General features: G+C 38.6%; 1 protein-coding gene across 4 annotated transcripts in view; it reads right to left on the reverse strand.

Moving 5' to 3' along the window:
- THADA (THADA armadillo repeat containing) overlaps positions 1-27,317 on the reverse strand; it is a 153,012-nt gene that overhangs the window by 27,206 nt on the left and 98,489 nt on the right. For 3 of the 4 annotated variants that reach the window (XM_030946137.1, XM_030946136.1, XM_030946138.1), the window contains exons 31-36: positions 18,886-18,971; positions 7,614-8,026; positions 7,143-7,264; positions 5,724-5,796; positions 3,743-3,887; positions 498-629 (exon numbers count right to left, since the gene is read on the reverse strand). In XM_030946137.1, the coding sequence (XP_030801997.1) occupies positions 498-629; positions 3,743-3,887; positions 5,724-5,796; positions 7,143-7,264; positions 7,614-8,026; positions 18,886-18,971 (971 nt within the window). Of the gene's footprint in view, positions 1-497; positions 630-3,742; positions 3,888-5,723; positions 5,797-7,142; positions 7,265-7,613; positions 8,027-18,885; positions 18,972-27,317 lie in introns of those variants that run through there. The other variant, XR_004060613.1, reaches the window with a different exon arrangement.

The raw sequence follows: 27,317 nt of genomic DNA on the forward strand, positions 1-27,317 counted from the left end.
GGCCCACATCCTTAAAAGCACATTGTGGGTATGCTGTGAATTGTATTTGTTGATCTGGATCTAAATGGATTTCAAGGTCTAATAATGAATCAATGAGTTGAATACTGCTTCCCAGATTCCTATCTGTGATTAGGCTCTTATAACAACCTGGGATTCAAGGAGTGTCTTGCATTGTATTATTAGACCAGAGCTGGTATTAAAGAACTTTCAAACTGAAATTATGTGAATATTGACTCATCACCATGAGCATGCACCATAAAGCTGAGTCCTGCTGTTCTCTTTTTTACATCTCCATGTAATCATATGCAAATTAAACCAAGAACAGTAGAAGTAAAATAATAAAACATGGTGGGCATCAAATTTGGTGTTATTTTTTATGGTACATAATCCTAGGAGATGGATGAAGCACCTTACAGTTAGCAAGAAATTTGTGATGAGAAGAGAAACACTTTTGCCTCCAAAACATTCAATAATATTTAAAAGTAATGTTAACATACCTGTTCCTTCACTGCTGTTTTTTTCCGACTGTGCCACTTGTATCACTTCAGCAGCAGCATCCCTTACTACCAAGTCTTCATTCTGCAGCAGTAGAATCACACATTTCCACAGACCAAGGGTATCAGACAGTCCTATATTCATTTGTGGAGAAAAATTAGATTTCTATTTCTTATATGCATTCAAAGAAGTTAGAAAGCTCTGTTTCCACACCTAAACACAAGACATTAAAGACATTGGCCAACCACTGAGAAAAAGACTGGCAATACAACCAAAGTATTTTTAGCATCTGCGAACCTTATCTGGGTGGCAGACTCAGCTTGGTTTAAACAGTGGGCAACAGATAAGAGAATAAGCCTCTCTCTCTGGGTTCAACTTTAGTTGTGAGTGCTCTCCATTTTCTACAATTTCTAGGAGTGCAGAATTCCTGTTTGGGAACTCCAAAAATTCTGCAGCTGCAGACTGATCACTGATCAACACACCGCTCATGGATTTGCTGCTGCAATCTGCCTGGAGCAGAGGCTGCCAAGCCAAGCTTTCTTCAGATACTGCCAGTGGTTCTGGAAACAGCTACTGACCACATCTTCCAGGGATCTACTGTCACCTCCTTCTCCCACATCCAGTGTCCCCAGCAGTCACCAGCAGGCCCTGCCAGCCTTACACCCACTCTCTGTTGGAAACCAGCTCAATCCATGGAGTGACTGCACGTACACAGCTAAGACTAACCAAAGAGAAGTGCCAAGAGGGAGGTGCTGATTTGGTACTACCCAAGCAGACAGACAGCACACACCACCCCAGTGGCAACCCACACCTCACAAGCCATGCTTCCTTTGCAGACCCTCATGCCATCTACTGCTGCCACGCCATGCATGACCAGCTCGAGTCACACATCTGTACTCCTAGGTTTGCAGGGGTATTCTTCAGCTGACTTTTCAGGTCTTGTTGAACATCCTGATTAAAGGAATCCACTGGAAGCTCACTTTAAGATGTAGCCAGCTGGGAGATATTACTTTCTGATGACCACAGACAACACAAAAGTTGTGTTTCACTGCTGGTTTTCTTCTACCATGTTTTCAGCAGGTTTATCAGAGATTTGTATTACAAGGCTAGCCAGACAAAAACACAGCTGTATTTCACTGTTGGCCAAAGTAAATTGCTCTAGGCTTTACTACACATTCCTGTATTACCTGTAACTTCCCTATGTGGCAATGACATGAAGTATAATTACTTCAGAAAGAAGTTGCTTTTTTTCTTCCTAGCATGACACACTCAATAATATTATACTGGTACAGCTAGGGCAGAATAATTATTCCCCTAGAGATTCAATATTCAGATTTCCCACCTAAACAAGTTTCTATTGTATCTCCAGAAGCAGTGGAAGTCTACAAAGGGAATTTGCATAAAGACCTTTTCTGAACCCTCAAGCAGGTCGATGAAGAGATGATGGGGTCACCCAGAACATACAGACTGGCATTCACCCTCTTTCTCTTAGGAACACAGTAATGGAAGCTCTTGGGACTGACTACAACTCCATTTCATACAACCACAGTTTCCTTGAACTCCTACTTTTTACTGTATGTGGTCAAGCAAGCTGATGCAGAAGAAGGCACAGAAGTCAGAGCTGTTTACACGCACACAGACTCTTCAAGGGAATTATCCTGGGTTTATATCACTCCAACTAATCACCAGCCCACGCCCTTGATTTGCCAAACTCCCCACTGCAGTACTGACAGTTTCACAGTTGTGAAGATCCCCAGACTGACAATTCTAGGTACTGTGAAGGGCATCTTTCTTCCCCTGGATCAATTTTCAGAGCAAAGAGCTAATTCAGATGGTTTGCCCACTGAGGGCTTGGAGCTCTATCTTCTGGGCTGTTTGGGGAGCATTTATTTTTGTCTACTTGTCTGTTTTCATTTGTTTTGTTAGGATTTTACAAACAGGATACAAACTGCTGCTATGTTTTATGTCAGACCTTCACATCTGCCTGACTGGAAAGCATGGAAATCAGCAATTGTTTTGACAAGATCAAAGAGGAAAGTGTTGTTCATCATCTACGGACCACATCCAAATAACAACAGATGAGTAGCACAGCATTTGGGATGTTTTCACTCCAATACTTCCACTGTCTTCATTTGACATAAAATGGGAATGATATCTGTATTATGAAGAGCTTTATCTAGATGGTGAAGGTTCAGATTTCCAGAGCTGATACTATGAACACTTAATACTGCAATGTCTACCTCATATAGACTTAGCTCTGGTGAATGTTACCAGTACCTCTTAAAAGGCACATCTCAAAATACCTAATTTTTCCCAAAACCACTATCTACAGATTAGGAAAAATACTGTTCTTTTTGTATAAGAGATATTTGCATCCAGGCCATATGGATGGACTGAAGCTACTTAAACCAAAAACATTTACATATCTACACTGGAATGAAGTATCATGGAGCTGAAAGTATCTAAAACTGTCTGTCCTGTTCAGGATGCAAAAGAACTTCTTTACCATCTAGTACTACCTATTCTTGCATATCTCCTGGCCCTTTAGTCACAAAATCCCCCCATTTTCTATTCACAGAAGGCAGGGGGGGAGGGAAAAAAAAACCTAAAAGAAAAACCCCATCTATTTTCCAGAACAAAACAGAGTTTCACTTAGCTTTGCCTCGCAGACACTATATGTACTATTGAATAAGGCCATATAGGTCATGTAGGGTTTTTTTGTTCTCCTTCTTTCTTTGTTTTCTAAAGAGACAGTCTAATGTTAACTTCAAACAAAAATCCCTATACCTGGGAGATATAATGTGATCCAATTATTAATTATTCTCATAGTAGAACGTGTCTCTCATTTCTAGACTGAAGACCTTCATTTCAACATCCAGCCAGCACAGCTTTGCTACACTCCCAGTGTTAAACTAAACTATGTCCAGCCCACCAACAGAGTACTACAGAAAGATTCAAGTCACAGAACAATTGCAAGCCAGTAATTCTGTACACCAGTGTATAGTAACCTGAAGACATAACAACATCTCATGTACCCCTTCTGCTGAGTTATTGCCAGAGGCTGGGCACATGTGCTTTTTCTACCAGAATTTAAATAAATCTATATGTTTAGTAATTAAATTCTATTAAAATTTTCAAAAACCCTGTTTGATGTAATTATGTTTTGACTGTGCATACACATACATTTGTAATCATGTATTAATGGATTTCATCAAAATATCCAGAAAATTACTTTCAGACTACTTACCAAGAATAAGCTTCTCACTGCTCAGAAGGAATGATGTTATACTTTTAAGAACTTCAGCAGCTGCTAAGAGCATCTCTGTCTCTTGCTCATCTTCACAAAAATACATTATCAGCTGAACCCATTTTTTCAAGACTTCTTCTGGAACCTGAAGGCACAGAACATGTGAGAAGTATGCTTCCCCTCTTACCATCACATTGAACCATGGCCTGCCTAAGGGAGACTGCTCATTAGTAAATGCCCAGTTTTTCCAAAGTGGTGAAACCCACATGAATATTTAAAAGTTGGGAAATCTTCTTTTAGTTAGAGCAGTATACACAGGCAAGTCGTTGACTCTGTCCCTTCACAGCACAGTCACCAATGACCACCCAAGCCAAGGAGTATTTTTGTGTCCTCAGTCCTTCCACACATGCAAGCCAAGGACAAATACACTGGTCCTTGGCTGAGTTTCAGAGTGTTCCTCTCTGCCCATCCCTCCAGCCTGTCAAGGTCCTTCTGAAGGGCTGCAGAGCCCTCTGGGGTATCATCCACTGCTCCCAGCTTTGTGCTGTCAGTGAATTTGCTACGAAGGCACCTGCCCCTTGACCCAAGTCACGGATGAAGAAGTTAAACAATACTGGGCCCAGTATTGACCCTTGGGACACCACAAGTGACAGGGCTCCAGCTAGACCCTGTGACACTGCTTATGACCCTCTGGGATGTGCCATTCAGCCAGCTCTCAACCCACCTCATTAACTGAGGAATAAATAAAACCTCATCATACTCTGCCTCATTCTGCCTGGTGCAGGGCCATGTACCTGCACTGCACAAAAGGACACAGCCAGAGCATGTCCTACAGATTCTGTAACAGGTGAAAACAAAAATTAAAAATCTCCCAAGATGGTACAATGACTCAAATTTCAAGCAGACACATGGACGGACTATGTAGAAAGACAGAACTTAACTTTTACCACATGGAAGAGAAAATCCCTTCCACAGACGTAAATACTGAATGCAAGCTCAAAGAAAGAATTTAGATGGAAATCTGATGTACCTGGCCTTTCCCAAAGCCTAAAGCTCTCTCTGTAGGTATATCTAGGACCTCCCATGACTGATATGCTTATTAGAGAAAGCTGATACAGCATTTCTATTTAAGATTTTTACAGCATTTTTCTTTAATTCTGCTTTGTTATGTTAACTGGAAGTACTCACACTATGCCTTTCCTATAACAAAAAAGATTTAATATCATAATTCATGTTCCTCAATTCTTGTGTGCAAATCTGATTTTACATTTTTTATAATGAGACATGGTTATTAGCATATAATAAGAATCCATTCTGCTGCTCATTCTATGAAAAATAATAGCTTTGTAAGGAATCTTTCTTTTAAAACAGATCATGAGAATTTTGTTTGTTTTTAAATATCCACTAAGTGGATTTGAAAATATTTTTAAAAATGTCTAGCACTAAAGCTGCTTTTGCACTGCTCTACACATACATATGTGACATCACATATGTCAATTTAAAATCAAAAGAAATCTGAGCTGGCTGGGAACTGCACCCAACCACTGCTTCAGCTTCGTGCCTTCCCACCCAACGTGCTCTCCTGTGGGCTCTCCAAAAATCAAGAAACCACAACAAAGCTGCAGCTCAGTAAATGGGCTGGATTCAGAACAAGCATTAAACACCACAGGCATTTCCCTTTCTACATTATAGTGACCATTTTGGATGAGCTCAGAAGCTAAAATTACTCCATCAAAAATATTTATGTATGTATTTAACTTGAAATTACTTTGAGAGGGATGTACTAAGATAATATTCATGGCTGTGTCATTTCAGAACATGGCAGTGTATTCAGAGAGGAAGACATAATGATGAATGTCAAAAATGATAAACGGACACACAAAAACACAAGCTTGGGGTCTTTATCTAAAAGAAGCCACATTACTGCAATCACTAAAAACTCCAGGATTACAAAACTGTTAACCAGCTCCATTTCCCTTACCTGCTGATGGTTCTGCAAAAGGTGGATAATCAGTTTGGAGGCAAATTTGAGAGCTATGGTTTGACCTTCGGGGCTGAGAAAAAAGGCAAAGGACATATCAAAAACCCAGCTATTTCTGTCATCATTTCATCTCTAGAAGAAAACCAGCCAGCTCTTAATTACTTCTGATGATCACCAACGGATCGTTTTCAAGCTGAGCACTTGAAGCTTTTACATTAGAGATCTAGATGTTAGCTAAGTTCTCAGCTGACATGCCAATGAAACATGCCCTTACTTTCACTTCTCTCATGTTTACTTTCTATTTACATACTTCTCATAGAAGAACACATTTGAAAATGGAACCCGAGTCAAATAAACCAGACATTATTTTAAATTGTGAACAAATTCATCTCTTGAAGCTGGTGTTTAGCTGCAGGAATATCTCTTCTACAGCTGCTAAGCAGGATCTAAGGATATGGCTCAGGGCACCGTGGCTGCTGAAGCCTATTCCCATCGTGGGGAATGGCAACACCTGAGCAGCAAGGCCTGCTACTCCAGCCCCTTCCCCCTATCAGCACTAGTCAGTGTTATTTTACCACCAGTACCTTACTTCATCCCAGAAATGACCGCTCCCATCATTTGAACTTGAACAATTCAGTGCAAATCAGCAGCAAATAGGCACAGCTATAAAATGCAGTTCTGCACTTTACATCCTCTATATTCAATGTTTGTAACACTGGACTGCAATGTTTGAATGGCTTAAAAAACTATCAGAAACAGGATATCATACTCTTAGTCTGGACACTGTAAGCCTGTTTGTGCATTCCATTAGGAATGCATGGGCACAGCTCTAATTCAGTAGGACCCACAATCTGGCTCCAGATTTCCAGTGCTTTCTGCTGACTTTACAGTCTGTGTAAGGAGTGCAAACCCTAAGGATTAGGATTAACCATTTCTGCCAATCCAACAAGTTAAATGAGATCTGTTGTTCTTTCCATAAACCATCTGCCCATAAACCAGGATAGGAGGGATGGCAGATTCACAGCAAATGAGTGTAGGGCTGGATCATTAACACTAATTGTTAATTCTACAGTAAAGTGGGTGTTTCCCAATTACCATTCAGGAAGAACTATGCTCACTGGCTATCACTGGACAGCCAAAGTAACTTCTTGTTTCAGGAACTGTACAACTGGACATTTATAGGGTGCTAGTATGACTTGTGGGCCTTTTGAATAATTCAGATAAAGGTCTTATTTATCTGAAAAATTCTCATGAACCCACTTTGTTCAAATACACCACACTCTCTTTCCTGAAACACAGATTTTTAAATGAAAGTGCAGTCCCAAAATAATATATTAATGTTCAACATTAATATAGTTTTTAAAAACTATAGTTCAGTTTTTAAAATATAAGTATTTCAACATGCATGACAGGCCATACCTGCTGGAGATATCTGCAAGGTTTAAACTCCAGGTTAACAGCTGATTTGGATTCATTTTTATAGAGCATTCAGTCTTTGGAAGCACATTTCTAAGATCCATAATATAAAGAATTTCCAGCACCTGCAGACACAATTCACAAAAAAAGAATTTACAGACAGTCTCAACAGGAATGTGCACATTTGAGATCAATAAAACACTGGCTTAAGCTCCACTCTAAGAACAAAAGGAATCTCTCTGGACAGTTCTAAGAAAGGAAAGAGGAAGTTCTTGCTTTTACACAAGAACATCTGTCACAAAATTACTGCACGGCTCCTGTTCAGTGTAAAAAAACCCCAACTACTCAACTACTATTTAAAAAGCATAATGCGTGTTTGAAATATATTTTTGAAAATTACAAATATGATCTAAAAATTAAAAACATTCATTTACTGAAAACATACAATATGTCAATAAAAAAGCACCCTCTTACCTTGCAAAAACACTGGGGATTTGTTTCCTTCAGAGCCATTGTGAGAAGAGTGTCTTCCAAATCAGTGGGTAAACATAATACACCTCCTCTTCCTTCTGCAATCTGCTTGGAATTTCTTTGTTTCAGTCCCAGCAGTATTGCCTCCAATGCCAGCAGCCGCACTTCATGGAACTCACAGTGCAGGAGATGAGCCACTGACAGCGAGGGCTTGGCCATTTCCTCTGCAGCTGCTGAACCACAGCTCTGCACGTCAGGACCTGCAGTCACTGACAGCACTGATATTACAAGTTTGGTGATGCTCTGGAGATATTGTATCAGTCCTGGTACAGCAGGTGAGTAGGGAATACCAGACACCAATTCAGAATCTGAAATGACTATCTTCATCTCTTCCCAAAAGTCAAGGAATTGCATTCCTGCAATGAGAGTAACACTTCGTAAAGTGAACAAATAGATGATGTTGCCATCTGCTCCAGACCATGAAGCTGACAAATACCAGGTATGCAAAAGGTATCATAAGGTAAATTCAGGCATGAAAATCAGAGTTCTCCTTCATTTTAAACTGATTCCAAATTATAAAAAAGCTTTGCTAGATATCACATACACTCATATTTAAATCAAAAGAAACAAGGACACAAAGTTTTCTGAGAACTATGATCAACATATGAGCTAGAAGTTTCAAACAACTTAAAAAATGCTACAGCACCTTGCAGACTGCCTGCAATCTTTACCAATTACATCTGTTTGGTACATATTTCTTTCAATCAAGCTAGTAATACAACATTGCAAATTGTACAAGCTTCCCATTTCTACCATTGCAGAAAGTTATTAACACAAATAAACTATTAAATATATATGGGAAAAAATGTGGATAGTTAGCTCTAAAATCAGAGACCAGACTGAACAAAGTGCTATCTGTCAGACTACTCAGCTGCAACTGAAATCAGGAGAAAAGATGACAGAGGCCATTCTGATAACATTGAAACTCTCATGCCTTCATAGTTTTAGTCAGAAAAAATTGCTATTAGGAAGATGACCCTTCAAGATAAATAGATTTGTCCTGTGTGTATCAGTCTAAAGAATTTACTTACTAAAAAACCTAGGATACTTTTCCTATTCTTATTCATTTTGAACAGTTAACATAGGTAAGAAAACAAAGGAGCTGCACTGTAACCCCTCTTTGTATCAGCCCAGGAACTGTGACACTTCAGCCATTTACACTGGTGCAACCTTGTCCACATGGCCCAGCACAGCCTGAGAACCTTCTTTAGTGCTTGGCCACCTCCTGGAGCGAACAGAGGCCACTGCCATCTGTGATACCAGAGGGTTTCAGGCTTTAGCAGAGCTGGCAATGTAGACACAAAATAAAGAAAAAAGTCATCAATGGTCCTATTTCACACCCACATAGACTGAAATACTTATGTGCCTTGAGTTCAACCTTCTCCATCATCAGCAGGAATAAACCATTTTATAATATTGAAACCATTTTGCCCAGTTCAGTGTCTGTATAACTTGTACTGCAAGTAAATGAACAGGGTATACCCTACAAAATACAAATGCAAGTAGGGGAAAATCACAAAAGAACAGAGAACAGTACTAGGGGATGTCGGAAGTTTACGTTTTTTTAAAGGTAAAAATGCACTAAAGGCAAATACAAAGATTAAACAAACTTACATTTTTCCAGTATCTGTAAAAAGACAATTCATTGCCATGTAACTTTGCTATTTATAATTAAACAGTGAGCACTGCTAAAAGCCTGTCCAAATAGTCCTACTAAATTCCTGAATTTGACATGAAGCCACAGCACAAATATAGATTCATTTTGTTGTCCATGAAGACATTTCCCTAAGCCTTCTATTTACAGTTAAATATCCTGCCCTTTCATATTCAGATTCTTCTAAAGCCATCTTAATTTGTTTGACATTTACACAGAAAGTTGACATGGTTGTGCACTGTCTAGCACATAAGACAGAACCATTTCTGAGTAATTCTGGACACACTTCAAAGAAATGGACTATTTGTAAAAAAATTTCAGACATATTGCCCAACTGCTAGCTCTGTCATTCACATTTTCACTACAGTTTCTTTTCTGAAGGGACTTGATGCAGTCAGAGGAACTCCAGTATCAGTGCAAAGCCATCTCACAGCATTATCCTCTGCATGACACAGCTGATTTCTGTCTCATAGCAATGCAAACTTGTATCTGTTATTTGCTACATTTCTAAACCCCCTCCAAACACGCTGCTTTTACACACTGGCATCGCAGCACAACCTAGCATTAATGCCCGTGTCACACGACACGCAGCCAACTGCCAGAATTCCTTAATTTCTGAACTGTCTGGTTGCCTTGGAGAGGGATTAGGCCTTCGTCTCACTTATTACACAGCCTGAGTCCACAGACTGCAGTTTAACAACAGAAATAATCCCAGGCAGCTGAAAGAAAAAGGTTCAAGGTCAAACACCTCAGTTCCAGAAGAGAAACAGCTTCAGTTTCAGAGCCCTGCACCCTCTCCTGCTCCTGCCTGCTCCCCTCCTCAGCTGCCTTTCAGCAACACACACACCCACTGCTCAGCTCTTCAAACCAAGAGTTTATTTGTAAGTATACTGCAAGAGAAATGCTTTCATCTCCTGTCCACACTGCTTTACACTGAGGTAAGCTAAAGCTGGCAGGATGGAAGGGTCAAAGCTCCAGAGCAGGAAAAGGGAGAGTAGTATTAAGTGCACACAGAAAGAGATAGAGAGGGACCAAGAGAGAGAGAAAAAAAATTAGGGGAAGGGGGGAGGGTGTCTTCCATTTTGTTGGTGTCAATGCTGCCAACTTTGCCAGAGCCTGCAACTCAACATCAGAGAGAGTGGTGACCCTCCCATGGACTCCAGCTGGCCATGCACTGACCTTCCAACTCAGCAAACTTCCATTTGTGTTTTGCAAGGCCAGCACAACTTATCTTTATGTCTTCATCTTTGAAGAGGAAAACTACTTGCACATAAAAAACACAGCAGAGCTACTAGCTTGCAGAACTACTAGCTTGCAGAGACTGTGATACAAGGGTTTCTGGCAACAGATCCTCTTTTTCTGTATATATCAAATACTTCTGCTTTGGATGACTTCTTTTTTTCCCATGCAATTGCGAAAGACTGGACACTGTGGCTCATCTACTTTACAGCAAGTCTCTTTAAAACTGGATGTCTCAATGGCAAGGCCGTCAGCAAAATAAGACTGTCTGAATATTTGCTTAGCCTCAGCACACCAGAAAGCAAATCCTTCTGCATTCATCTTGTGCTCCACATGCTCTCCAACACTCTTTTTTCACACAAATATGTACAAAAGGAAAGAATGCCCCTGTGTTATTACAATGCAGTGGAAATATTCCTGCTTTCAACTTCATCACTAAGAAGTCTTTCCAGGCTTTCATGTAAATGTTTTCTCATCTGCTTAGCTTTAAGTAAACTCTTTCCTTTGGCTTACATCAAAATATCCAACTAAACCAGAAAACCACACTGGTTCCCAAAGTAAATGTCAGCCTCTGTTGTCAAGATACAGTAACAACATACTTTTATTTACAAACAAACATCACTGTACAGTTTGAATGACCAGCTGCTGTGAGAAGGGAGAGCAAATTTTGGCTGAAGGGTCCTGGCAAACAGCAGTCTCTCCAGGATGCTGACAGATGCAAAAGAGCCTTCAAGAATTAAGTGGATTTAATTTTATTTTTTTCCCCTTAAGGATTGCTTCATTTGTGGGACAGGAAGAATTTCAGCCTGCTTCTAGTAGAGGAGACATCTTACACAACCACTTGGTTCTCTTCAACACCCGACACAAACATCCTCAGTCCCCAACACTGATACATGCACACATCATCTATGTCACGGCATCTCAGTTGGAGGGGCTGGATTTTTAATCCTATTTGTGATCAACTGATGTTCTGTCATGTGTATGAAATAAAATGGTCTTTCACCATCTGAAAATAAAGAGGAAAGGAAGAGGAGCAGAATGGAATTAGCAGACTGGATGAATCTCCAGTTATAAACCTCCTCAAAATTTAGCAGCTCCCAAACCTGCACCCTGCCTGTCTCTCTTCTGCTCTTCCCTGCAGTGGCAGGCAGGATCTATTCAGTCTGTTCCCAGAGCAAGCAGATACATGGAGCAACGACAGACAAATGTCCCTGCTCAGGGAGTAACAAACCATCAGCTGATGGACAGCTCAGCTGATATTTCATCTCACAGGCACTACAGTCTGATCAAAAGTGACAGAAGTAATCTGAATTCCTTGCATATTTAAATCTAAACTTGCTTCACCTCCTTGCAGAGTTGATACATTTCTGTAGGATTTGGTAATTTCACAGTGATTATTTAGCTACTGCCAAGTGATCATCCAGTGTATTATGTGACGGGCTTCCTTCTGTACATGTGATTAGTATAGCTCTAAGTATTTGTATCTAGATAAGTATTGAAATTAAATCCTGTATGCAGGCCCTCGAGCATCCAAACCATCTTCCATGTTCCTTCCACAGGCTCCAGAAAAAAATAACAAAGCAGGGGAAAAGTGGGGAAGTTACTACCAGCATCAGAAAACGTACTGACCCTCTGCAAGGGCAGACAAAAATTGCAAGAGCAGCAATAAAATGCTTTGCCTGCAGTTATGGGAAGGGGCTCTGAGCATCAAAAATCTGGATATTCATCATTATTCAACCAGACCTACAAAAAAGCACAATTGCTTATGAACTGAGGTTAAAATTCACTCTCTAACTACCATCCACAGACATCTGAACAGATTATATGAATAGGGAGTAGGCTAAGAGGTAATCAGTGCCAAGAAGAGATTTTCCTAGACAAATACTAAAGAAAAGTATTTTCTTTCATATTTTTCCTTTTTATTAAAAGTGGATTAGGCAAAGTCACTGCTAAATGGAAATAAAACCACAAAGAGAACAGAAAAGTCTGTTTCATTACACAGCCATACTAAGGTGACTGTTGATGATCATTAAAAGGGCATATTTTAAGCAGGATGTTTTCTTTTAAAGACATCTGCAACTTCTTCAACATCAGAGACTAGGCATCAGAACTCACAATACAATTCAAAACTACAAACATGACTGATTACCAGAATCCATGGATAATTTATTGTTGAGGACAGAAGCATCCCACTGCATTTTGTACAGCATGAGGGAAAGTTTCGAAAGGAAAAAAGAAGGGGAAAAACCCCCATTATATCTGGACACTGAAACAGCTATTTTTTCATACAGGTATTTTTTTCTTACAGCATCTCTCTGGCCCAGCACTGACTTTTCCAGTATTTTGCATCCATATAAATTTAAAAAACCCCACAGTGACAGTGCAAGTCAGTCAGTGGTACATGTTGGAATCTAAAGAGAACCTGATTTTGAAAGGACTAGCAGTCTCTGTCTTCACGTGGGGACAGAATTTTAACTGCTAACATTAATGAACATGACCAACTCCACTTTCCTCTAGTGTCACCCATCTCATGGAACACCATTCCACATTCCCTGCTCAACAGAGCATTCCAGCAGTACTGTGCCTACCCTCCACAACCCTCCTCTGACCGCTGTCTCTGCCACCATGCTAAAAACACTTTTACTTTCCTCCTCCTCCACCAGGAGGTGTCACAAGTTCTGCCTCCAACATTTCTCTGACAGCTGTTGGTGTTGCACATACCCATCTCCTTTCTCCAAAAATTCATTCTTTTCAGCTTTGGCCCATTTTGTTCTTCTGTCTCACACTAACTTTTGGTCAGTCTTTGTGACTACTTCAACATCCCTGACTTGTTCTGCCTCTGGCATTTTACTGTCCAGGCAACTTCCAGTCACTCCCTGTGTCTTGGACTTCCAACAGTGCCACCCTCAACTTATTCATTCTCCTGTCTGCATTGAATTAGAACACTGAGTACCTAAAAATATTTCCTTTGGACTTGTCTAATTTAATGTTAGTAGGCACAGGGCGTTTAGATCATCCTATAAATGTTTTAAATCTTTACCTTTCTTAACTCAAAATAAAAACATTTACCCAGTGCCACAGTCAATATACCAGCAAACTTTATATAATTTCTGATATAATAAACAAAAACTGCCTTCAGTATGTTAAGAGTAGCTTTAACTATAATCTAATTAGACCAAATAACCAAAACACACATTAACAAGCCACCAATGTTTTTATTCAAATAATTTTTTGGCCATACTTCTTAAGGATCTAGGAAAAGAAAATTCAAGTATGGCTAAAATAATATGGCTAGTTACCCTGTCACATTTTTATCACTCAAAAACAATTAGTTTGTAAGTTAGACTGCAGGAAAAACTTGGCTACCATCTAGCTTCATACCAGAATAAGAAAAGATTAGGAACTATGATACAGAAAACAATGTGGCCACAACCTTCAAATACTGTTTAAAAGACCTAGAAATCATGTAATTCAGGCAAACATTTAAGAAATTCCTATGTAAAGAGCAATTTGTGCTTGCATTGCAAAGCACTGCAAAGCATCCATAAGTTTGATAATCCATATTATTTCTATCAATGTATTTTATAACTTCCAATTAAAAAGGACAAATATAACCAGGAGAATGGTATTTGCTCTGTATTTTATTTTAAAAATATTTCATTGTATTTGAGGACAAAACCAACACACAGTTGAAACAATACCTCATGTTTCTCATCACATACACACACATGTGTGGTGCACAGTATTTTTTGAAACCATTTCTTTAGTTCATGAGCAAAATTTAAGAATCTTAACCTACATCTACAGAAGGTTTAGGTATTCGGAAGAAAGCAATAAAATGGAATTATGTTTTTGCAAAACTCAAGGAAAGAAAATAAGTTAGAGTAGAATACTGCCAACTCCATTTTGGTATCAAAACAATCTCTCTATGAACAGGATTAATCATGTAAATACTAAGGAACTGTTCCCATTATTAACCACAACACTGGAGTTTGGTTAATTTCAAGAACTTTTATAAATTCTTCCACCTCAAATGGAAAAGGGAAAAATGCTTAGTTAGACTACAAGTGGCATCTTTTCCTAAATCACAGATTCAACCTATTTGACATCCTATTTAAATGTTTTCTTTCCCAACAAACTTGAATTTTGAAGACACTATACTTGACAACAGGCCAAACCAGACTGACAGCATATATACAGGATAAAGTAACAACTTGGCAGGATTATCTTTAGCAAAATTTTCTTTCATCTTTTCCCTCTTCTGTTCTACATCCTACTTCACTTACATTGACAGAGCTCTATCAACAAGTGCCATTTTTTGGAACACAACCCTGGCCAAAATGCGCTTCTATTAGTCAAGTCCATTATAGAGAGTTGCATCCATTTTTCCCCTCACAAAACTACAAAATACAAGAAAACTTTTTCAAGATGTGAGCAAGAAGGAAAATGAGACCACTCTGTCTTGTGGAATCCTTCATCTGTTACAGAGAGACAGAGCATGGCAGATCTGAGCTTCCTCTGCAATTCAACACTCTGGCTCCTGCGTGAGCAGCACTGCAGATCACAGCAATGCTCTCATCTTGTTGTTTTGCTGCAAACACCAATTGCCAGAAGATTTGGAGGCAGGAACGTCTATGACAGAACCTCTCAGAAGTTCATATATTCAACAGAGGAATCTTATTTAGTGAAACAGTGTACCACACCAGTCCTGTATTCCATCTCCTGCAAAGCCCATCTCTGAGAGCACAGCAAAGTGTGTAACCTCAGACGCACACACAGATCTGGAGCTCTACAGACCTCTGCTTCTAACTCCTCCTGATCAAAACTTGTGAATTTGCATGAATATATGAATAACCATATACACAGCTAAGGCTGAACATGTTCTCACCTGGACTTGAGGTAATTTTCCCCACCCCAATCTGCCTACAAATGCTACTTTATTCTACCCTGCTTCAAATATTACAGAGAAGTGCCAGTATATTCTCTGCAAGAGGACTGCATTGTTCTCCCATGAGAATGAAAAGGCCCTAGACATTTGTGATTTCTGATCAATAAAAACAGTTATTGTGGAGAAAATACATCAAAGAGGTCTGCAAGAACAAATTCCCTGGACACTACTAATAACTATTAGTAGTGACAACAGACATTAGCTCATCAAATAATCCTATACCTGGTAAGAATTTTCTTTACTCTCAGTAAAGGTAAAAATAGTATTTGTATATTTTAAGTTTTTTCTTTTTTTTTTTAAGACTTGCTTCCAACTGCAATTGATAAGAGAATAAAAATATTTTTAAGTTTATATAGTCTCGGCTATATGTATTGTCTCAGCATATCTGAAAGCCCTCAGACACACCAGGAGCTGAGAAAAAAGTTCTAGATTTTGCCTATCACCTCAAGGAAAGAAAACTGTCTTTTCCCAGTGACATGAATCAAGCAACAGTTCCATCCAGTCCAGCAAATAGGAATAACTATGGGGTTTGGGTTGTTTTGTTTAAGATAAATAATCATCATTTAACCAGCAGTAAATTTTTAGCTGGACAAGATGCTTTTGGTATCCATTACTCCCTGCCTTCCTTAGCCAACATTTTAAAGCTGATGTTTTTTGAATTTGTGAAGTAAATTCCCTAAGGGCTATCCTGCACTTTAAGGGACAGATTTTATTAATTGAAAACAACAAATCACTTACAGAAAATAATCATAATGTAGGAAAGGCCTAGGCAGAGCTGTTCTCTGAAAACCTCTTTGTAATTGTAGCCTCTTTAGACAGGCATAATCAATTAGAAGTGGTCTGATTTTAACCAGTTGCAGGCTCATTACATTGCATTCCCATTTCTGTTGATGAAAATCAGTTTCAGCCTGTGGCCTGGAACTCATATACAGCACTTCCTGGGGCCTCTTAGATAAACACATCAAGAAACAGTTTTATTTGGATTTGTCCCTCACCCTTTATTCATTGAAACAACTTTACAAATCAAGATTAGAACAGAGAAAAATTGGCTCATAACCAGAGATATGCATAAATGAGTAAGATATTTAATCTCAGAAAAGTATAATGCTTCAATTAATAATCATATCTTTAAAACATTTAAATGGGAGACTCAAAACATTCAGTTTTAACTGGTGAGTTTAGTCTTTCTCTTACTGTGTCATGGGACACTCAGTTTCTATTTAATATAAACATATAACTCCTTCCTTTCAGAAGGGCTTCTTGCCTGTGATACATAAAATTGTCCCAAATGTATCTTTAGGTTTTCAAAACAGTACTTCCAGCCTAAATTTTTACTCTCTGTAGACACTGCCTGAAATATGTAATTTTATACCTACCTAGGACTGAAACTTTTAAGCAAAACAATACCGATGAACTATACCCAAGCGGAGAGAATCTGCAAAAATAATTTCTTTCTTTCCTTCTGCAGAAATTGTACCTTACAGCACCCAGGTTTGGTACAGTCCACATGAGCTTTGAAAAATAAATGAATTCACTACAGTTGGTAATCCAGCCACAGCATGGTGCAGTCCCTCAGGCTCAAAGGGCTATTCACAAGTCAGGGGCATTAAAAAAAAGGAAGGGAGTTTCCTGGTGTGGAGAGTTCCATAAAAGTCTTTGCAAATGTGCAGCAATTGTTTAAAAACCAGAACAGACAAAAAACCCCAAGGATAACTGAAATAGGAAAGAGACTGATAAAGGAAATGCAATGCCCACTAAGTAAGCAAAGCAGGAGCCCTCCCCTGGAGTACTGGCTGTTCCTTCCTAAAAGAAAATACAAAAATAGAGCTGAAGGGCAAGTGGCAAGAATAATCAGAAGATGAAAAAAACTTCAGACGTAGAGAATACAGAAAAACCAGGATGATTCATACCATAAAGGAGCTGAACAGTGGTAGAGGACCATGCTAAAAAAGTGGAAAAATTATTATTCCCAAAAGGATCTCTCTTTTAAAAAGTAGTATTCAAAGTAAAAGCATGATGAGCCCAAATATGGTTGAAGGAGGTTCTGGGGGTTGTTTTGGTTTATTTTGTAGTTGTGATACACAGCTAGACTTTTTAATGTACTGCAAAGGACTATTTCTAAGGCCAATGGCATATGAGGATTTAAAAAGCTTTATTCTGTAGTAAAAAAAAAATTTAATATAAAAATTATTGTTGGTAGATATAGCTTAGCCCCAGAAAAAACAGTAAATAGTCAGGAAAAAAATTATTCCTAGAGACATGTTATATTGAAACTGCTTTAGGTAAGGGTGCATTCCACCCTATAAAGCATGTGGCCCTTGCCTAGTCACTCTCTATGTCTGTCCTTCTGTTGTAAGGGCTAGTTCTCCATCAACCTGCCTGAAGAAGTTGATTTCAGACATGTTCATCACCAATTTGCTTTCTTAACAACCATCCCTATTTGAACTGTACATTGACAAGAAATCACACCAATAGCAATTTTAGAATTAGAATGGAACTACATCAACTAAAGGTCTAGGCAAAAAAAGCAAAAGGAATTGGTTTTAAAATTAACAGCGCCTGCAACATGACTCTCTGAAATAAAGAACGGTTCCAGTGACTTAAATGCAGTGTTAAGAATTTTAATAAAGAGACAGAACTATTTATTAATTGCCTTCCTGGACTGACAAGGTAATTTATTACTCACTTCTTCATAAGAAGTGAACAAAACAGGCCCACAAGGAAGCTACTTAGAGCTGACTGAAACCTGCCTACACAGTAGCACACGTGAGATGCTGTCCCTTCCTCCACACCTGTTTTTTCTTATTGTTCACAGCTTGTTTTGTACTGTTGCTAACTGTAATCTACAACATTAAAACCACTGATAGTTCTTACTGGTCCTTCAAAAAATTCCCATTGATAAAGAATCAAAATGAAAAAAGAAACTGAAAGAATTGTTCAGAGTTGTTTTTTATAAAACTTCTGAACATTAGAAAACCCATTCCCTGAAACTATTTCAGGTGTCTCACAAAAAAGCATTTCTGTGGTTTTCTGGAAAGGTTAAAGTTGCAATAGTCCAGGCTGTGGATTTTGGATTAAAAAACCATTTTGGAACATGAAAAGGAACTTTTTTGTTGCTAGCCATTCTAGGACTAGGAATACTGCAAGATCATCACTTCAAGCCTTGACATGGAACTGCATCTCAGTTTTCTCCTCAACAAAACGTAGGCAGAATAAAGGGCCTTCTTCTATAAGGCAGCTAAAGGATTCCAGGAGTCAGTAGATACCCTGAGCACAAGTAATACACTGTTGTTTCTCCAGATTCAACTTTCTTCCAGAGCTCAGAAATAGATACAAATATTAATTCCAATGTAGAGAACAGTATATTGACTTACCTTGCCTTTGAAACTTCTCCAGGTGAGTACTCAACATCACAAGGACATCAAGATAGGCAGCTCTGGTCACCAAACAAGGATTTAGCCTAAAAAAAATAAATCATGTTTTTAAAGCTTAAATCCTTATAACTTTATTCTCAGAAACAGCAGTAAAACAAACTAGTTTGGCATGTCTGTTTTAATTAATGAAGATAAACTATTGGTCAAATTAGAATGCATACATAAAATAATTAGACCAAGTTATCTAAGCTTCATTTCCTGGTCCATTCTGAGTGACAGTCTCCCTTGCAGAATGGCAACACCTTCCTCCTCCAGCCATTGCACTGAATGGCATTTGATATGTTTCATTATTACTGCATGAACCAGCTCGTTGTAGCACCTACTAGGTCTTTTTGGTTATAGATGATGTGTGTAATTAAATGCATCAGCAAAAAGAAGTCTTCAGTTCTCATTGTTACAGCTCATAAAAGAGAAACTTCCCGTGCAAGGTATCTGCTACACCTTCTTAATGGCCATGGCTCTCTCACTGTTCTGATGAAGACCTGAGGTGTTCATGTTTTTAAAATCAGGTATTTCTTTTTCCAAACAAGAATATTTAGGATTTTGTGTATATAATGGAAATTGGTAATAAGCTACTTTCTGCTCTACCTTTTCAATTTTTAAGTGAGAAATATCTATTTTCTCTCCAATTAGAAAAATAAAATTAAGTTGAAAACTTCATTTTTCTTTGTAGTACTATCACTGAAACATATTTAGCCAGGAAAACTTTTTAAAAATATAAATTAAAATGTGAACAAACAGGAAATCTAGTTCAAAACAGAAATTATTCTGAAGAGCCCAATGGGACTTGTACTAAAACAAAAACTTTCAGAATCAAGCAACACAAGCTTAAGGTATGACTAATTCTGTTCAGTATTTCATTTTTATTTTATCTGGCACTTTCTTTGTATGCTTATCTTAATGTTTGAAACTCTTTCAAAAATTGTTAATTAAAAATGTTCCAACAAATATTCTGAACTCTAACATCTTTAAAATTCAAGGAAGAAGAAAAGCTTTTTCAAATAAGATAAGTGATCACGACATAAAAATGAATGGTTTGAGGCTCTTGCATAGCTTGGCCCTTGTATTTGCCTATGGAGAGTTAGCCTCTGAACCTATTAAAAAAGACAACTTTAACCAGAAACATTGCTCACCTTCAGTAATAAACTCTGCAAGAAGCCTAAAATACTTATGCTTTCTTTTATGGCCTACAATATTAGGCATCCACATAACACACAGCAGAATATGTGCTACCAGGATCTCTCTTCAGAAGAGCTTTTTTCTCCTTTTGCATAAAAAGAGACTTTTTGGACACTTTCTTACTAGTGAAGTAGTCTAAGTTCATACCTCCCCAAACTTCTTCATGCTTGCCTCCAAGCTCAAGAGTTACAAGCTGCCTGATGAGAAGATGCACATCAACAAGAACCAAAGTCTTAAGAAGTCAAAGCAATTTTAATATGGCCTATTTTTGCAGAGTCATATTAGGCAGACTTAATTTCTATCCACCCTGGTTAAGCAAAGATCTTTCCTCTATCTTGGACATTCAGTTGCTGCCTAAGTTGTTCTTAACAAATGTGAATGAAAACACAACCAAGAAATACTCATGGAGTTGAGAGCTCAACCCATGAGAAAACAGAGGGACTGATCAGTCAAAGGCTCAGAAGAAAAACAAACCACAAGAGGTCTCTCACAGATGGATGAAAGCAGCCACAACAGTTTCCAGCCAATAGGAAGAACCTAATGGGTCTACTGCACTTCAGCTCCTTCCAGAAAATGGAAGACTTGCTTATCATTCCGTGTTTTCAGTGGAAAGAAAATTTCTAACATAAAAATTGGTCAAAACATGGCTGATGCAACTTTTACTGAAGAAGAGGCAACAACAACGCTGGCATGTTTTTTATTCTGGTCCACCTTTTAAGCACTTACCACTTCATTTAAAAGTATGTGCATATGCATGTTTTGATTTTGAAATGAGACTTTTCCAGCATAAAAGATGCCAAATGTTTGTCCTTGGCTGGTTCTGTTGCTCTGGTGAATTCTCATCCATATGTGCCAGACGGACATAACAGGAAATTCAGTTTTCCAAAACCAAGTGTTGTTCAGTGTTGTTCAATGTTGTTCAGATTGTAGCAGAAAGCTCAATCCTGAAGACAATCAAACTCTGATTTACATAACAGATCTGACAGCCAAAAATCACAATGCTGAACATTTCAAATGATGCACTGCACAGTATTTAACACGACCTGTTCGTGCAGAACTTCAGCAACATAAGGAGGAACGGTACAAGATGTTTCCTTTTTAACACCAAGACCAATAAAGTGGTGTTCTCATAAGCAAGATTTGACGAAATTTGTTTCCAAACAAGAAAGTCACAGCAGTAGCAAAAGGTGGGAGCTCCACACATCTGGAACAGCATTCCTTTTTTCTGTCCAAAACCCAAAAATTATTTCATTTCCCTTCCAACCTGGTTATTAATGGAAACAAATACATCATAGGCTCACTCCAGATGATAAACTGTACATGACTCAGAATAGGGTAGAGCTAGAGATGGTTAGGACTCTCATATCTAAGGATCTATCCACCCAGAAATATAAAATATCTATCAAAACAATATTCCTACTCTTACACATCTATACTAATAGCAGCCATGTGATGCCAGGGCACAGATCCATACCTGATGAAAGCAATGCTTTGTCTACGCTAGGCAGTAGTTTAGTGCAACAACAGCAGATCTGGAAGTCAAAGAGCTGGCACGAAAGACCCAATGGCCACCTGACGTACTGTGTCCAGATGCCTTAAACCATCATTTTCACAAGTTCAATTTGTTGCTTTGTGTTTGGATATATACCTTATAGCCAGCCTGCTCCTGGAATCTTACTGCACTTAGGAGCTTGCCCCACACTTTTTAGTACTTCATAATGCTCCCACTTGGAGCTTGACTGTCCAGGTGGAAATAAAAATCAGGTCACAGCCAACTGCTGCATTAAATTGCACTAACAGCTAATGCTGCAGAATGTTTCAAAGCATCGGACCAAAGAGAAGTCAAAGGCTGTCTGCCCTGGGTAACATGTGAAAGTCAAGGCACAGACTGGACCTGCCAGGCAGAGGGAAGGAGGACTCCTGCAACAGGCAGGAACAGAAAGGATTTACTTCAGATTACTACTTAGCAGGAACAAGATGCAGAGAAAATATATTTCTAATTTAATGAAGGAGAACGAAATGACAATGGGAGGAGCTGCTGTGTCCTTACCAGATCATCCTATGAGGATGGCCCAAGAGAATTGGGATTGTTCAACCTCAAAAATATTGCAGCCTTCCAGTACCTAAAGGGAGCCTGCAAGAGAGAGACTTTACAAGAGCCTGTAGTGATAGGACAAGGGGGAATGGATTCAAACTCAGTGAGAGCAGGCTTAGGTTATATATTAAGAGGAAATCCTTTGCTGTAAGGCTGGTGAGACACAGGAATAGGCTGCCCAGAGCAGTTGTGGATGCCCCATCCCTGAAGGTGTTCAAGGCCAGGCTGGATGGGGCTCTAAAGAGCCTCTTCTAGTGGATGGCGTCCCAAGCTCACAGCAGAGGAGTAGGAACTAGGTGATCTTTAAGGTCCCTTTCAACTGAGGTGATTCTATGATTCTACGACCACGGAACTCCACAGAATATACATAATCACTGAAAGAACACAGGTCAATAAAAGGGACCGAAGATTTTAAAGAGTTTACACCTTTTTCTTTTTTGTAATGGCCCGAAGCCCTAGCCTAACAGTATCTTCGCTATGATGGAAATAAGTGTCTTTTTTTTCTTACTATTTAGGTAGGCCTGGCTGAACAGTAGAAAATCTGAAAACACAGCTGCCAGTTTGCATATTATTGACACTTCACAGCAGATTTCTGGATAAGATCCTGAAAATAAAAGTCTTCCAAACTTACTCAACTTCTTGTCATTGATGCTGAACAAGGAACTGGGGATAGATAGAACAGACAGACTCCTTTGCAATTGCATTTTCAATTCTGGCACGTGAATATAAAATTTAAAAAGAGTTCAAGACACTTGCAGGAGGAAACCTTTTGTTAGCTGTTAGGAGTCCAGGGAGTTTTTTTCAAAGAAAAAGGTCAATGGAGTTAAAGAGTCCGTTAAAATTCACAGGCTCCCATTCACAGGCCTTTGAAGAGGCCCAGGTTAAGCACTTATAGAATTTTATATGACCAGAGTAACAAAGAGCTATTTGTTTTCAACAAGGAACTGCCTGGTAGGTGAATGAGGAAGCATTCCCTGCAGGAGATGTAAATCAGACTGGGCAGGTTCAGAAGCTCCATGTGCAACACTGGGGTTTGCTCCAGCTGGCTTTGGCTACCTACAGTAGCAGTAGGGCTGCTTTGATTTCTGCTCTGCCTTTACCTCCACTAAGCACCACTGATTGCAGCTTAGGACTATGCAACTGAAATCAATCCTAGACTATCACAGCTTGGAGCTCTACAAATATTATCTTTAAAATGTTTGATTCACCTTTTGTAGTTAAGTCATGCTGAATTTGAGGTACTCATTGGTTTGCTTATTTTGGATGGCAGATCTAATGCAAACCAAACTGGCATTTATTGAAGAAATCAGCAATATGTGGTCACAGACCTCCCATGTACTTGGCTCCCACAACTTCATTGCTTCAACTCTATCAGGAACACATGGCTTAACTTTTAAAATTCAGTTTCTCCTGTATTACTGTTTAATTCAAACAAGATCAACATTAATGAATTACAGAGCAAATTACCTTCTTTTCCAAGAGAAACAACAAGGAGCAAAGAATATGGAAAGCTCACACATTTGGCCTCAATTCTGTCAGAACACTGGGAAAAAGACAATCTCTTGCTCCTGTAACCACCAAGGTTTGAAGAGGCTCTTAAACAGCATTTCTACTTATTAAAGAGCAGCATTTATAACCATCCAGATTTCTGTATTAAAGTCAGGATGCCAACATCCCTTTATAGCAAGGACCAAAGAATTTTGATGCACAACTTCTGCAGATTCTCATTATCTTCCCAAACCCCCAGTTTTCAATGACAGCCAGATGACTTAAGAAGCTGACAGCTATTTTATCCTGGATCATTCCCCTTTTTCCACCTCACTTCAAGATGAGCAACAACTGTAACATTAATTTATTGCATTTGTTACATAAATAAGACAGATACAAGCTAGTGATTATGAAATCAAAGCAGTTCGTGTTAATGTTTATTACATTAGCTTTTGGTTATTCTAGAAATTCAATGTTTTCCAAAGAGCCCGTTTATTTTGCTCATATTTTTCCTCATTAGGAAACAGATGTTGGAAAACTACTAGCAGCACAAGCACAATTTAATATACAGCAACTTACAATATTTACTAAAAATGTAACAACAGAAAAATCAAAGCATATTTTCTCAGACTCTCAATAAGCACTAAGAAATTTCAAATGCATCCTGACAACTAATTTCTTTCAAATAAAAATCCATAATATCTCTCTTGTGGATGAGGTTAGCTGCAGGTGTCTTAGTGTAGTTAGCTGTCTTAGGGATTCCTAAAACCTTTTATAAGAGGGCTCAGAAAAGCTCTGCATTTTGCAGTCTCCAAGCTTTTAGAAATGTCTGGAAGACTACAGATTTTTACCCAGTGCTGCCTTATGAATCTTTTAAACTTCTAATCTTATTTCTGAAATGGGAATATCACTTTATTAAATAACTAACAAAATAGAATTTCCTCCTAATAATGTAACATGTACATTACAGGTCTGGTCACAGTAAAACAGTAAATAATTTACAGTGTCTGACAATATTTTTTAATACAGTGTTTAAGTGACTCTTAGCAACTCAGATTGGTTAATCTCAGCTCCAAACTTTAAAAAGACACAATTTGGATGATGAATCAAGTTGATGTAGAACTTAAGTCAAAATTATACAACTTACAAGTCACCTACAAATCCTCGTATTTTGTCCAAAACCACCACAACACACTCTTAAGCATCAGGGTAAAGACACCAGAGCTGGCAAGATCACAAGGGCAACCCCTTCAAAGGTCAATTCACAGCTACCTTGTGAAGAAGAAGAGATTCATCTTAATGACTTGCATGATTGCTTTCATTTCAATTTTCAAAGTGATCAATTAATTAAATGAACTGCCTACTCCCTCTCTGGTCTTCAGTGTCTTCATGGTCTTCAAAGCCACTCTTACTGTAATGCTGTATGTTTCTGGGGCCTTTAGAAAGGCTGGAAAGGACTAAAGTTCCTGGAAGGAAGACCTGCTCTTATGATTAAACTTACCAATGTAATTTTATAAAAAGTTCCATAATAAAAGAAACACTGTAATTACTAAATATTGCCCTATTCTTCTGTATAAATAACATGTCATTGTTAAAGAAATTTATATTTTGGTTGGCAGAAAATAGATCAGCTTACTGGTGATGAATTTAAACCCCAAATTCTCCTACTTTCTAGTCACCAGCATTACATACAGTTTTTGATTCCGACAGATCAATAGAATTTGTTTCCTGAACATCATATTCAAGTTAATGCACAGGATGCAATTGCAAAAATTATTGTATTTCTGAACTGAATAAACATTTCTGGTAAGTCTAAATTTTAGGAACATTAGAGGCTGGAATTTCATCTTTAGCACTACATAAACACAGGAAAGAATTTTTATTAAGTCCAACATGTCGAAGCTGGTACTTAGGGATGGGATCCGTGCAACTTCCTATCATGAGTTTCCCACTGTGCCTTTGTCTTCATAATCTCAGCTTTTGTGGCTGGCACATTGCCAACTAAATTTTGGGTTTACAGTTTATCTTCCCCTCTCTATCAACTCTCAGCGTGCTCCTTGCTGAAGAATGCCCAGTCTTCAAAAGTATGCGTCCTTCTGGTGGCCAGATTCTGCTGATATGTGACCTGCCATTCTGTCAGCTAAAATGTCTTCTAAACACACCAAAAAGTGATGTCTTGAGTCAATCTGCGACATCTGTGAGTCTTGATACAGTCAAGTCTACCTAATCCTGGAGGGCTGTCCATGGGGAGCTCCATCCTTGGAGGTTGCTGATGAACCAAGCCAAGCTGGCTTTGTACTGACATTTTACCTGCAGGGTGATCTGGTAAAGGATCAGTTGTCATTTATGGAGGCAACAAAGCTTATGGAAATCACTCCTACACGTACAGCGAGGAGCTGATTAAAAGACTAAATCTTCTCCTGTTGTTTTGGTTATTAGTTTTCAAATTCTGCAGTATTCTAAAGACTGAGGTTTTTGGGGGTGTATTTGTTTAGAGGGCAGCATTCATATTTTAATCTGTTTTCTCTCAGAGCCCACATCTGTAGCACTGAATCAACATGCATGGCCTTCCTCTTGTCTTCTTAAGGAGACATTAATAATGCATTTAATTATTAAACTTTGTCCATAGCATTTTTAACCATGTAATACAAAACCAGCACATCAATGAACATCACGGCCAACAGACCTACATTTAATGGAAAGCATTTAAAAAAGTAACAATGAAGCCTGCACTACAAGGTAAACCTTGCTGAGTTCCTGGAAGTGCAGGAACACGCGCATAGAAACAGAAATACAAACATCAGTAAAAGTGCATCTGCTTGCCTACTTAGTGCTGTTGAGATCTTCTCCAAGTAATTACCATGTGCACAGCCCCCTCACTTGCCCATTCTATAGGGACAGCTCATCCAGCATCAGAGCAGGCATTGTCTCCAAAGGGACTTGCTAGTCCGGTGATTTAAGTTTTTCTACCATCCTCAAAGCCAGGCTATTATGTTGTTATTAGTTTCCTGGTAAAGGCAGAGAATTTATTGCTTCGAAAAGAAGCTACACAAATCATTTTTTCATTGTGATACGACCAAGAACATCCTGAGTTTCAGCTATTAAGAAAAACTAATTTGTGCTCCAGCTGTCCTTGGCGGATCATACTGAAAGGCTGTGTTTTGTTGGTGTTGTTTTTAGCATACCTGAATGATAAAATAATCCTGGCTGTTCTCTTTTTTGTTCTCTTAATGAGAACCTCATGTGATCCCTGAGCAACATCCTAAAAAACTTAAGAGGCCAAACCAATCCCATGTGCAAATTTAATGAATTTTACACAATTAAATCAAGGAGCTTACTTACGAAGAAAAAGCTAGGAAAACCCTAATGCTTATTTACTGAAAAGCAGTTTCAGATATAAGTGAGGCTTTATGTCCAAAATTTGTAATTGTACATTGTTTCTGCCCGCTCCAAATGTTGCACTGGTGGAGGGAACACCTTAAACAACCTCATCCAAAACTTAGTATTCGTGGAATGTTCCTAGTTAAGTTAGGAATATACCTATGAACCAGAGTCAAACACTATTTTATCTTATACAAAGTACATCTTAAACTTCAGCCTGAAGTCCAAA

This window comes from Camarhynchus parvulus, chromosome 3, assembly GCF_901933205.1.
Source record: "Camarhynchus parvulus chromosome 3, STF_HiC, whole genome shotgun sequence".
Taxonomy (NCBI): Eukaryota; Metazoa; Chordata; class Aves; order Passeriformes; family Thraupidae; genus Camarhynchus; species Camarhynchus parvulus.